Source organism: Meleagris gallopavo, chromosome 11 (assembly GCF_905368555.1).
Source record: "Meleagris gallopavo chromosome 11, MGAL_WU_HG_1.1, whole genome shotgun sequence".
NCBI classification, from domain to species: domain Eukaryota; kingdom Metazoa; phylum Chordata; class Aves; order Galliformes; family Phasianidae; genus Meleagris; species Meleagris gallopavo.
In genome coordinates, this window is record NC_139414.1 from 22,773,838 (window position 1) to 22,788,064 (window position 14,227).

Sequence of the window (14,227 nt, forward strand, 5' to 3'; positions counted from 1 at the left end):
TAAAATGTTTTCTTAACTCACTAAAGCTGAAGTTACACGTCTGACACACTCTCTCAAAAAACCTCCCTCTGCCCAGATTATCAAAACAAAGCTTTGGACTCTGGACCACTTAGCTTTGTCTGAGCCCAAACTTCCCAGAGACCCAGATGCTGTGGAGATATTAAAGTTACTGCACAACATCTGCTTCCAATCTTTTAAGACTTACTTGAACAGCTTACAAGTTCTAGTTAATTCACTTCTAATTTTACAGTGTTTTAGATAGGATCTAAGACATGTTAGATTTTGCAGATTAAGTGTTTATCTATAGTGTTTGGTTTTTGCACAGTATGTCAGCTACGTGAATCACCACGCTTGGCATCAACAATATTAAATCGGCACCCAGTGTGCATGAGAGCACTCATACCCCCCGCAAAATAAGACTGCTACAGAGAAATTTTAATGTCAGTATCTCTCGACCAGTTGAGGTTTCACTGCGTGTTTTCTCCACGCCGTAGTGACTGTATGCAGCACGGAGAGCACAGAGGCTGAGGCCACTGGTGCTAAGGCTGAGTTTTGACTCCAGCCGTGTCAGAAGAAACGCAGAAGCACACACCCCACACAACCACTCTTCCTTGGGAAACACAGAGAGCTTCTCCATTACAGACTGGCACAGTGTGAGGCGTGCTTAAAGCCGAACCAAGGCGGCCCAGCGCCGCACCCCAGGCGTCAGCACTCAGCTCACTTAGGCACCTTTAACCATTCGAACCATCCTGCTATTTCATCACTCTCATATGTATGCATACGTTTGTCAGAGTTCCTCACTTCCAAATAAAAGATTTTAGGAGCCATGCAGATGTTGAATTCCTAAAAAATGAGATTTCAGACCACGGGGTTACAGCAATATGACAGAAGAGCCTTTTTGACGTACACGTTTTGTACAAAGCTATAAATGCTGCGGGAGGAGGCTCTGGGCTGCGAAGGCCATTACTGAAGACCATCCCACCTTCGACAGAGCTCACACACATACTTGCTTCCAGAGCAGCCTCTCTTCAGCCCACGAATGGGCGCTCATGGCAGCAGTCCTCCAGGGTACAGCAAAGCTCTGCCACAAAGGCTCCTGGGCTGCCTGCTCTGCTCATCTGTGAGTCACAGAGCTCCTCGTGGCTCACTGCTCCAAACCTTCCCACGGCCGCCCAGGGGAGCTGCCCGTTACTCTGAATGGCAGAGGACTCAAGGACACGCACGCTGCTCCTTTTCACACAAAGCTCTCGGGAAAATGGAAGTTCTTGCATTTTGTCACTCCTCGAGGCAACGCGATACTTAGCAACACCTGCACGCAAGGAGGGTCCAGATGAAGAAGTCACAAAGAGCCAGCTGCCCTTTATTGAAAATAAATGCTCCTTGAGAAAAGCCTGCCACACATTCTTTTGAGAGCAGCAGAACCTCCAGGAATCCCACAGCCAGAGCACTGAGCGTCACCCTCAGAACTGCACACATCAACAGAGCCTGAGCACGGGGTTGGGAGAACCACACTTGTATTTGCAACAAAGTCCGGAATACGGCATGGTTACAATCACAGAGACTGGGATTTCAAAGGCATGCTTTCTGGCGATAGAACAAGCTTGGATTTTTAAAAATACCATCATTATGTACAGCAAAATATGTGGTCATAAGACCAGCCTTAAACCAAGGCCTTGTTTATACAATTTCTGCACTGTCAGGAAGTATTCTGGCTGGGAATGTAATTTTTCTTCCAAATCGATTACTTTTTTGCAATTCTCACTGTGAAAAGAACTATATACCACCTTTGCATTGACACTGGTATAACATATTCCCACAGGGAAAAGGAATAAAAGAGTACCTTTATATTGATACAACATTTTTTTTCTAGTGTAGAAGCAAATATAGCTTTCATTATTCAGTCAAGTTAAAGCAGTGTGATTTTGTTTCTACTTGATAGACAAGGCCTATGTTTAACAAGCACCAGAACACTTCAGAGGATTTGGAAGATCAAACGCTGAGTTCTACTTTTGTGCTGTCCTCACCAAGTCGCAGAGAACACTGAACACCTCAATACATTCAGAACTCCGGTCAGACCCACGCCGTGGTTTCTTTAATCCTTCGCCGTTTGACGAACGCACCTTTTTGGCAAGAATTAAGAGTATAGCTACAAAAAAACAACAGCACAGTCCAGAGTTTCCTTAGTTGCCTTCAGCTGCTCTGCCAGGCTAAGGAACACGGGACTCTGCGTCCCACCGTATGCTACTTACATCCATTTGTACATCATTCCTCAATCACAACACAGGCAATAGGAAAACAGGAGGCACTACGAAACATGACAAATCTGCTGCCTGCTGCAGAGAACTGCTTTTACCAAGCTGAACGACTTGCTTCCAGTACATCGATCTGGCACGAGGCCGGTTAGGTGCTGAACACTACACAGTCTCACTGAATTTAAGGCAAACGTTGACCATCGCAATAGCTGAGATGTGAATTTATGGCAAATTTTCTTCCGTAAACTTCAGTGCAAGATATGCCTGCAGTCTTTCTTTCCAACACGTCATTTTTGTTAAAAGAAGCCCCTAATACTCAGCATCCAATTTTTTAGTAGGTATTGGATGTTGCTAAAATCAATATCCCATCTTCAACTAAAACATAATATTGTCATTTTAATGTCAATCATTGGGGTGAATTTAACTAAAGCCACTTCTACCAGCGCTGAAGCAGAAAGCTTTCCTACTTAAAAGGAGAAACATCGGATCTACGCCGGGCATCGAGGCAGTCAGATTGCACTGGCCTAACTAAAAACCCTTCATGCAGCATTGCTCAATTTCTGTTTTCACACAGAAAGACAATTTCAAGTTTTCTTGGCACGGGGAAAAAGCTGCACTTTGTGTGCTGGTCTTTGAAGAGGAGCTAAGAGAGAAAGGTAAGGGAGATCAGCAAAGCCCAGGTGCCCCAGCTCACTGAAGGTACCTCCTCCCACCCCGCTCCCTCTTCAAATCAGGAAACCACAATTTCGAGGCATTAAATGCAAAGAGATGTCATAAATAACTGACTTTCAGACTTCTGCTCTACCAAACTGGGCCGCCCATAGCGAAGACCAGTGTGCCAACCTTACGTGACGCTGCTGTTACAACACAGGACTTCCTACAGCTGCCCACTGAGCGCGGCGCTGCCTTCACACGGGATCAGGACCCAAACACAAATGAAATTCTGTGTTACTGTTCCACTGGCTATTTAGTCATCTTGGGCTTTGGCATTTGGTCTTTTTGTTTAAACACCATCCTCAGCTAAATGAAGCCCCTCACGCCCTTCTTACTGTGACCATGCTATTAACAGCCTATCTAATTAATGTTTAACAATTAACGTTTGTTCCACGTCGTACATAAAAGCGCACAAAGTTGTTTTCTAAAAAACAGCATTTGTATTAAAATTCTTAAAATGGATAGACATCTCTTAACTGCAGGTCTGGAATCAAAAGGACAGGTGTTAGAATTTTCTTGGTACGTTGCAATGTTGAGATTTCTTCCGCTGCTGGCTGGAGGCTCACCCCACACAACAACCATCATAAAACACAAAGAAGGAGGCGGAAAAAAAAGCCCACCGCTCCAAGTCCCAAAATGCTGAATTCTCACAAATTTGAAGTAAATGAAGGCCAAACTTGCAAGACGTGGAAATTACAGCTAAGAGGCTCGGGTGGCAATAAGAAACAAATCCCACCAACAATGGGCCCTTTTGTCCTGGCCTGTTCGGCACGATTACAGAGAGGGAACTGCGCGTGGGTTCGGAGTGGCAGAGAAGGGGATTCTGCGGCGCTCACAGGTTGGCACCGGCCGGCACGGGGTGCGGGGAAGGCACTGCGGGCACGGGGTGCGGGGGGTGGGGGGCTGTGCCGCTCGGAGCGGGGCACTGCGGGGCAGCGCCGACCCAGACAGAGCCCGGGAAGGAAGGAACGCCCCTCGCCCGCCGGAGGGGGGGGATAAAATAACGAAATCACACACGCACGCACACCTAAACATTGTGCAGACTTGTAACGTTTTCACAGCTGATCGCAAAAAAAGAACCATTAAAAAATAACACCCTGCCACTCTCCTGCGGACCCCCCGTGATACAGCAGGTAAACAAAATAGAGAATCCTTTCACAGGCGGTCGCGGCGCCCCGCGCTCCGTCCGGTCCCGGTCCGGGTGGACGCGCCGCTCCCCGCGCCGCGCTCCACCTTGCATAGCGTGTGGGGCGCCCGGGCCGGCGGGCCCCGTTACGGCCGCGGCCCGGAGCGGAGCAGCGCAGCGGGGCGGGCGGGAGGCGGCGCCCCGTTTGCCCGGCCCGGGCGATGCGGGGCCGGGTCCGTCCCCGCGGGCGCTCAGAGGATGGCGCAGGCGGCGCAGCAGGGCTCGTCCCCGCCGGGCTGCGCGGCGTAGTTCATCTGGCGGACGATCTCGGCGAACAGCTCGTCCACCGAGGCTTTGTGCTTGGCCGAGGTCTCCATGAAGGGGCAGCTCCACTCCTCGGCCAGCGCCTTGCCCTCCCCGAAGGACACCTCCCGCTCGCCCTCCAGGTCCACCTTGTTGCCCACCAGGATCATGGGCACCCGCTCGTACCGCTTGACGCGGATGATCTGGTCCCGCATGGGCTTTATGTCCTGGAAGCTCTGCTGGTTCACCAGGCTGTACACCAGGATGAAGCCCTGCCCGTTCTTGATGTAGAGGTCCCGCATGGAGGCGAACTGCTCGGTGCCCGCCGTGTCCAGGATCTCCAGCACGGACGGCGAGGAGTCCACCTCGATCTCCTTGCGGTAGAAGTCCTCGATCGTGGGGTCGTACTTCTCGATGAACGAGCCGGTGACGAACTGCACGGTGAGGGCGGACTTGCCCACGCCGCCCGAGCCCAGCACCACCACCTTGTACTCCCGCATGGCTCCGGAGCGCCTCCCGCGCGGCGCCGCCGCTCTCCGCCCGCCCTCGCGGAGGGAAGGAGGGCCGCTCCCGCCGGCCGCTCTCCGGCGCCGGGGCGGAGAAGGGGCGGCCGCGCCTCGCGGAGCCGCGCCGGGCGAGCCCCGCCGGGCAGCGCCGCGCCCCGGGGAGGGGCGGGCAGCGGGGCCTGCGCGGAGAGGAGGGGAAGGGGCGGGGAGCGCCCCGCGGAGCGGCCCTCCGCCTGCGGCCGTCCGTCATTGGCGGCTTCGGAGCACGGCTCCGCCCCGCCGCCGCCGCCGCTCCGCTCGGAGTGCGGGAATGGCGGCTGCCGCCTGCCCGCCCCTTGTGGGCGGTGCAGCCCAGCTGCCGCCCCGCCGGCCCGCCGCCGCTATCGGCCGTGCGCGGGGCCGCGTGCTCGCGTCGCTCGTGCCGCTCCTCGGGCACCGGCGCTTCTCAGGGCGGCTTGCGGTGTCCCGAGCCCCGTTAGATCCGCCCGAGCCTCGAGCGGCGCTGGGCTGCGGGCAGTCGCTCCCCGATGCCGGAGCGTCGTGCCGCGCTGTGCGCGTCCCGAGGGCTGAACGCCGCTCACGGCCAGCCTTGTGTGCCTCCCCCGTGTGCTTCCCCTGTGTGCCGCCCCGCCGTGCCGCCCCGCAGCCCCGCACGCCTCGTCCGGGCGCGTTGGATGGCGGGCGCTGCCTGCTCGCGTCTGTTCGTACGGGGCTTTCTTGCACTTTCTGTCCAGAGGACGTTCCTTTCAAGGAAATACCGCCGGTTATTTTGGCACCGCAAGCTTTTGCATTTATATCCCACCCGCTTCCTTACTGTTCTCAGCCTTTATTCAAGCGTTGGTAACGTGTGGCTCCTTCTGACCGCAGCGTATAGCCGATGTCACTGGAGCACTCCAGTGGGTGACACGGGCCATGGGAGGCAAAGTACCCAAAATTAACCATCAGCTGCATGCTGTTGTCACTGAGCAGTGCTGTGCTCATCTGCGGGTCAGTGCCACACCTCTAGCCAGGAGCTCACACCAAACCCGTCTGCTGTTCATGTGGGTGTTTGCCGACCACGAGCACAGAGCTGCATTTCCCCAGCCCTGCTGTGCCATCGGTGGCTGCTCAAACTGCTCCTGCTGCCAGCACCGCCCAGTGCTGTGCTGCGGTTGCAGATAAGGGATGTCGCATTCAGCCAGGATAGAAGCAAAGTGTCGGGCTGCAGCCTTCTTTAGGAGGTCACACACCTAGAAGCCAGCGCTCTCCTGCTCGGTCTGTGGGAGCAGGTCATGTCCCATGTCTGTCTGCTGGGATCCCCCAGCTCTGCCAGGCCGCTGCCTGGTTCCCCAGGTGCGCGCTCACCTGCAAGCGTGGGCTGCAGGTTGGTCCTCGGCTACACCTGCAGAGCTGCACAGAGCAACCTGGAGATGAGTGGAATATTTTCGAGTCATCGAATCACAGAATGGTTTGAGTTGGAAGCAACCTCTGAGGGCCGTCAATCCAACGCAACACAGGGGCACCCACAGCTCTGCCAGGTTTCACAGCCCGTCCAGTCTGCAGGGTGTCTGCAGGCTGCAATACAAAGACAAAATCATGTTCTGCTGACTCTTCATAGCTTGCACTGTTATGAAGTTTTGGGGACAAATGTGTTTGTTGACTTCCATCTTCTCCATAACAAACCCACACGTAAGTTACCTATACTACATTTTCTAACATGGCAGGAACAGCTTTTACAAAGACCAGATAATTATGATGCCGGATTGAATCAGCCCATTAAATCCCAATTCGCTATTGAGTTGGTTTTTTTTTGTTGTTGTTGTTGTTATTTTCTTTTTGTTTGTTTGTTTTTAGTGACAATAAAATTTCAGTATCTTTTTTTTCATTCTACACAACACTATTGATCGTTGTTACTTCTGAAGAAGAAAATGCACTGTGTTCAGAGCAAAACCTGCTCTTTGTGCTGTCGACAGCTCAGAAATGTCACGTATAAATCAGCATAAAAAGCACAAACGTGATTAGTAGGCAGTTTACCATACAATATTTACATATACAGCCAGCTTTTGCTGTGTGGAGTAACCCTGCTCGCTCGGTAAACCAGCAGACAGGTAATGCTTATTTCTCTGCATAACGTAGAAGATCAAGCTGTTAGCTTTTCTGTTTGTCCATACATATGAGTATCAGCATCACACAGCTCCAAAGCAGTGCTGCTTGCTCTTTTTTAATTTCCCCCAAATCTATTTAATTATAGGTAAAGACTAAATCAACATATGAAACTGTAAATGGCAGTACCATGAAAGTTCATCAGTGTCTGAGGACGTCAAGATGTGACACCCTGAGCACAGGTGCAGGTGTTCTGGTACAACCATCCAGCCAGCTGCCCTGGAGCTCCTCTTGGAGGAGACGTAGCCAAACCGCTTACACACACAGCATTACCCCCGCCAGGGTCAATGTCAACAAAGGGATATATAACCTGGCAGCTAATTAAGTACAACTGAGCTTGTTTGGGACGAGTATTTCGCAGAAAACTGTGCTATGTGTGTGGAACAGAAGGACAGAACTTCTGAACTCAGAAGCCCTGAGCTCTGTAAATGAACCAGAGCCAGAACCTGCAGGAAATGCACTGGGTGGTTAAAACAGACCCTCTGAAAATACCCTCAGAATTCGGTGTGTGTAAAAGTGATTGTACCTGAAACTCCTTAGAGCTCAAGTGGCAAGAGATGAGAGCCTTCGTTTAGGCTTTCTCTGGCTTCTGACAGTGGCTGCTCATTGAAATCATTTTTATTAATACCCAGGAAACGCTTCTGACTGAATGAGTTCATCTGAGATCGGAGTGCTCTGCCGCTGATGGGGAGGTGTGGTGGCAATTGAGCTGTAAAGCTACAAACAATACTAAATATATTTTGATATTCAAGCTTAATGAGATAGTAGTGATTTTAGAGACAATTTTGTAACATGTTTTTAGGTAATGATTTTCCATGGAAGAGGCAGCTCCGTACATATTTTTCCTCCTTTCCTCTGTGGCAATGTGACAAAATTACTTCATGCCCTTTTTTTGCCCTCAGTTATACAGTAATAGTTTTTAGATCCATGGTGTACACAGGCCCTGCAACAGCCATCAACTGCTGTGTGGCAGGAACAAATCCTTCTGCTGTGGGTTTTGCTTAAATGCTTATGGGCCACTGGGGCCGAATACAAAGAACTGAAGAGGGAATTGGTACGTTTTTAGCAGCACCACTGGGGCTGAGGACGTCTTAATTCAGTGCTGCTGTTGATACAACCTGATGGGCAGCCCTGGTTGAAGAGCACCGCCAGAGCCATTTCACTGCCTGACAGCTGAACTGTTCCCTGGATAAATCAGAGATCTGTTTCTTTTCACTTAGGTTGAGACTTAAAAGGCTCATAATCCAATATAGAACAGTCAAACTGAGAGGATTTGGAATCATTTGGGAAGAGCTGCTATTCTCCCACTCCCATACAGCCGGTATGTAACACAAGTATTAGCAGTGTACTGTAAGTAAAGGGAGAATACTGATTGAGGGAAGCTAAGAAGATGAAATAATCTCCAAGAGTTCAAAGTACAGATTACACTAAGTGTTTTCTGGCGTTGGACAAATCTGGAGAAAATGTTCAATGTTTATTCATTTTGAATATATGAATGTGAATGATCTGTGGGCCTGAACTAGTTTTCAATTCAGTGGCATACGGAAGTCTTCATTGCAGACTCACCGGCTGTTTGATTGTACACTGCTTAGGGAGCTGAGGAAGGAGAAGATGACCTGAGCACAAGTATGTAAGTGTTCACATTTTAAAATATTTCCCATTTTTAATAATGATTTGGAAAATGGTACAATTTTTAAGACTTTGTGTGCTCATGTGCTCAGTAATACCTCCCCTCACCCCTTTGTTAGCTGCGAGTGGCTTTGGTTGATATTCAGTTATGCCTGTCACAATAATGTCTAATACTATTAATACTGACATTCAATGTGTCTCTTTTGCTCTGGAACAACATCTTCATTTCTCCTTATCGAAGCTGGATTGCTCCTCTTGAATAGTGGTACTGCACTCAGCCTTGTGCAACAGAGATGCTCAGCCCTTAAAACCTGCTGCCAAACTTTAACCAGAAGTCAGCAAGAAAGATTTAAGTGGTGGGTATGAATTCGTTTTAGGAATAGCAGAGGAAGCTGCTGACTGCTTCTGAACGTGTGACCACATCCTGGCAATGGGTGATTGAAGATCTCTTTCATCCTATCTCTACTTCTCCAGTTTCATCCTTCCTCTTTCCAATAGCAGGAAGTCAGAGTGCTGATCAGAAGGCAGTGCAACAGATTGCTGTAATAAAGCATGCTGCTCTCATGCTCTCCCCCCAAAAGTGTGCAAAAAGTGGATGTTTTGGTGTCCTAATTATGTGATTGTCAATAACATTGCACTTGTTTCTCCACAGAAGGTTCATATTTAAGAAAGAAAAGAACAGAAAAGAACTTTCAAATTCTTCACAAAAAATAAACTGGCATTTCAAGAGAATTTAAATTAGCAATAGTTAACTTGTCTACACCTTGAGTTACTCCCAATAATTCTGAGTGTGAATAGATATCTGAAACAAGGCTGCCTGATTTCTGTTTATCTTTATCCTGTGGTATAAACTGTTCTTATTCTAAATCAAGATGCCCACATATGGAGCTAAATGAGGTAGTCAATTAGGGTAATTCCACGGGTTGAGTCGTTTTATTGTAAGTGAAACCGTTCCATCTGTTCCACCCAGATAATCAGAAAGAAACTGATAAGACGAATCGCGCAGCGACTCTGGGCAAAGGTGCTGCCTGGTGCTGCAGCGTGAGGCAGTGCAGCAGGGTCAGCTGCTTTCTCCCCTGACTCAGCCAGCAGAGCAGTTCCCTCTGCCCGCTCCTTGCTGAGAGGAAGGGCTTTGTGCCCTCGTCCTGCTGCCTGCCCGTGTGAGCAGGGCCAGCACACAGCTTTGGGAAACGTGGCCTGGCTGGCACTACCTGCTGCAAAAAGGACTCTTACAGATGGAATACCCGAGTCTCATTTTCATGAGATAGTAACAGCTACTAGTGAACGTAAAGAAATAGTAATTAAAGGGTAGTTAATTTGTAGAAAAGAAAGGCTGTTTTCTCCAACACAAGTCCTGCCAGAGATCACTGCTGTAAATACGGCCCGCGCTGCCAGAGCTCACTGCACAGGGTCTCATCAGAACTGATGTAATGATGCCGGCTTAGATTCCTGTGTTCAGTTTCTTGTTTGTATCCCACTCATAGATACGATGTTTCTGGTAAAAGCATGCACAATACATCAAAGTTCAGGTCTATTTCTACAGTTCTTCATCTTCAGTCCTCTTTTAGGGCATTTACCTGCGAGGCATCTTGAATACGAGGTGATGAGGATTGGGGTTTTAACACGTGAAACCAAGAGAGAAGGCTTATCAGCCAGTGCGTGCAGCAGGCAGGCTGCAAGGAGGTGTGCTGAAACGGCTCGTGGAACCACGAATGTAATCTTGATAGCACTTGTATGGAAATGGAGCTATTGTATGTTAATGGAAATGGTATCATCAGCATGAACCGAAACTGATGACTAATTTCAAAAATAAACTTCCTGTCTGCAGCAACTGCCCTTTTTGTTGAAAAATGCATTTTCCTCTACCTCTAGCCTGGTGTCACACTGCAGTATAAACTCTGCTGGCAATAAACAGCAGCGAGTTAAAATCGGGAGAGTTTTCCCTCTTTAATTAGCTGAATTTGTTTCTTCTTCCATCACTTGACCAGGAAGAAGGAGCTGCTCCTAGCAGACACTTCTGGTCACATGGCAGTCAGGCACGAGCCCTGTTTCGTAAGAGAGGTGGGAATTTCCAGAAGTCCTGAGGAAGCAGGAGGCAGGCTGTGCAGTCATGGTGTTCTGCCGAGAATCGTCACCACAGCTTATCTGCTGCCTCAGACTGGTGATGCGAAATTATGGCTGTAATTATTGGGAGCTACTAAAGTCTGGGGATTTCTTACCTTGGAAGCAGTGAGAAGAGCACACACTCATCTGAAAAAACAAGTGTGTCTGTGGATGGAGGTGTAGCAAAAGCACATAAAAAGGTTTTCAATTTGAGGGTGTTTATTGTTTATTGTTGGTTACAAAAGGAAAATTGTTAGGAACAAAAGGCCAAGTTAGGAACACTGATTGTGACAAACTGGATGGAGCTGTGGAAGAATTTCATGTATTCTACCTGCAGGAACATTGACATCAATTCACATCTGACCCAGTAGATCAATGTGGATCTGCCAACTGACTCATTGTTCTCTGTCCTGTGTTAGCATACCCCATTCTTTAGGTTCCTGAGCCAAATCAGATAGTACTGAAAATGGCTTAAAATAGCATTTCTCTGATGGCTGCTGAAAACAAGCCGCAGTTTGTCTCTCCAGGTTTAACAAGGATCGTACAATAGTCAGTGAGCTGTCAAAGCTTTAAAGCCATATAAATGTACAGAATACATTTGCCTCCTTTTTAAAAAAATATATTTTTATTTTTTATTCATGGTCAGGAGAATCAGTGGTAAGAGCTGTGCAGGATGGAACACTGACACAGAGCATGTTTTTCTCTCTGAGTCTGTCTGCACACAATTTTATCAAGAACAATATTACTAGACTTGCAGAAGTTCACAAAAAATTGCACCCATTTTTAGGCACTTGGTACAAACACGTAAAATATTTACAGCTTTACAGTACGGCCCTTTGGGAAGCTGAGCATCTCTAGCTCTCATGAAGTCAGGGAAGCCTTGGATCCCTCAGCCTTACTCTGACTGAGTCCTGAAGACTGCAAGTGGAAAGAAATTAAGCTAGACGAGGGGACCTGCCTGCTCCATTGAGCTTTATTTTGCAGTGCACAGGCAGACTGCAAGCTCAGCGAATCTCTGCAAGCTATGTGGCCATATGGGCAATGGCAGTTTATGAAACAACTGTGCCAAATTTGGCAGCCTTTCTAACGGCCACATGGCAGGTCAGTGAGAACCATTTCAGTGCCAGTTGCATAATTTCACTCTTCAGTCACCCGAGAAGAATACGTAAGGCAAGATCTTAGAAAGGATGGCATTTGTTTCAGCACGGAAAGCAACACTGTTCTTTATAAAGAACACATACTTCCTTTGTAACCAGCAAAGTTCTTTGCTGCATCGTAGGTGATTGATAACATTTAAGTGTAGGAGTTGGTTGCTATTATTTACAGGTGTATAGCCTTGTATTTGAGTATTTCTAAGTACATCGTGGGTAAACATATCAACAATGGAGCACTTTTTTAAGAAAACCAAGGCAGTGACAGGTTCAGACTACCTATTTCAGCCTCAATAAACTTCAAATCTCTCAAAGTCCTCCACAGTAACAAAGCATTACTTTTTCTGCGCGTTGTAAGAGGCCTGCTGCTTATAGCTTATGGTGGAGTTGTTTCTGTCCGGTCAGGGTTGGAGGGCTGCTGCGGGCTGGCTGCTGGCTGTGCCATCAGTGCACTCACCACACACTCTTTCATCTGCCCAGGCTTGTGGCTGCTGGGCCAGATCACCACAAATGTGGGAGCAAACCAAGTCTTGCGACACCTGGCCTCTGCAGATAACCCCACCCAGCCTGACTCCAGGCCGAGTCACAGCACATCGGCAGCCTCTGCTCTACTGACAGATGACCTCATGAGAATGAAGAGATAAGATGATGTTGATTCTGTTTGATCTGTAAGTCGTGCTCGATGCTGTCTGCCCGGGCAGCCAGGAATGCTGGTGTGACCACACGCTTTAGAGAATGCATGTGAAAGTGGAGATGGTCACGCACTGCCGGCACACCGGCTGCTCCCGCAGGGCCCTGAGCTCCTGCTCCGTGCTCCTGGTGCTGCAGGACGTCCTGCGTGCTACTGTCTGTAACTGCAGCAATCAGTACAAAATACCATCACTCGCTGAATCAGGATGTATTTATATTTATGTACACTTTGTCATCAGCACGTTCAGTATGAAGGTACTGCTGTTCAACGTGTGCCAGTAAAACACACCCCGGGCCAGACCGGTCACATGGGAAAGAGCACAGGGCTTATCTGAGTAATGTGTGGATAAAAGTACACTACCGTATCAGGAGCTGATCCATAGTAAACAGGAAATGTACATGAGTTACTTTATTTACAGGATGTGTATTCCCCAGGATAGAACTGAGTTCTGCTTGTTTGTCCCACTCATAAACAGCAAACACAATATCTGGTCCCAGGATCTACCCTGATCAGGTTTACTCATGCTTCTGCTCATTTGGGCTGGTTCTGACTGTTCAGGAAGAGGTGAACTTTGAGGACCTCTCAGGATGAATGAAGCAGATGAGATGTTATCCCTCAAGCATAACAAAATGTAAAGACGGTCAGAGAGGTTCAGTTTTCAACCACCCTCCACTTTTTGCTTAGGCATCACCCTACTAGTGAAGCCAGAAGGCTGCTGCACCCTGTGAGAAGATTCTTTTTGCGTAAAGGCAAATCAAAACTTACAACTAAATGCATCATTAAGTTTGACATGCAAGGCACAAATGTTGGACAGCCAGCCAATTTATCAAAGCCACTTAAAATTCTGATTCTCTTCTGCAGAATGCTCATAACCATCGTGATAGCAGCAGCAAATTTTGCATTTGGGCTTTTAGTGTTAAAACTACATTACAGTTTTTTTTTTTAATATCTCTTCCAGTTTTATGACAGACAATTGATAACTACTCTGAATGCAATGAAAGAATGTAATCATGGTTTTCTTACTAAAAGCAGAGGATGTGGCAAAAGCTTTTCTACAGTCCAGAACACATCACAGCCACTGGTTTCCATTTCTTCTAACAAAGGAAGACTGAGTACAGCGTGGTGTGATTTGTTCATACCTAGATCTGGATTCACGTCCATTTCTTATCAAGTTATTATCTTCCTGATTCTTTCACAGACTGTTTAATGAAGCACTCTGTGCTGATGCTGGGGTGACTGACTAATGCAAACATATGCATAAGAGTCAGTTTTGGTTTCACTGTGGACTAATCTCTCAGTATCTGTCTTTGTACAGCAAACAACAAACATTACAGTTTAGATGGGATTGATTCCTACCGCAAACAAATATAAGTAACTGCTCTTGTGAGAATGGGAGAGTAAACTCTGTGGAACCTTCGTGGCTCCACTGACAAACCAATTAGAAGCCTTTCAGTGTTTCATTTTTTCTGACAGAAGCACTGAACATTGCAGGGCTTAGCACCTGAAGCAGGAGGGCCGTGGGGCTGCATGGGCTGCAGCAGCGCTGGGGGCAGGGCTTTGGATCCCACCGCAGCAGGGACTGAGCAGCAGGGCTCGGTGACAGTGCTGGG

The 14,227-nt window shown here is 48.3% G+C and overlaps 1 protein-coding gene across 1 annotated transcript; it reads right to left on the reverse strand.

The window, feature by feature from the left end:
* Nucleotides 1–1,344: 1,344 nt before the first annotated feature.
* RAP2B (RAP2B, member of RAS oncogene family) lies at nt 1,345–5,101 on the reverse strand. The gene has a single exon (XM_085232783.1). It carries the CDS (start codon nt 4,893–4,895, stop codon nt 4,344–4,346), a length of 552 nt encoding a protein of 183 aa, XP_085088909.1. The 5' UTR covers nt 4,896–5,101; the 3' UTR covers nt 1,345–4,343.
* Between the last annotated feature and the right edge of the window lie 9,126 nt (nt 5,102–14,227).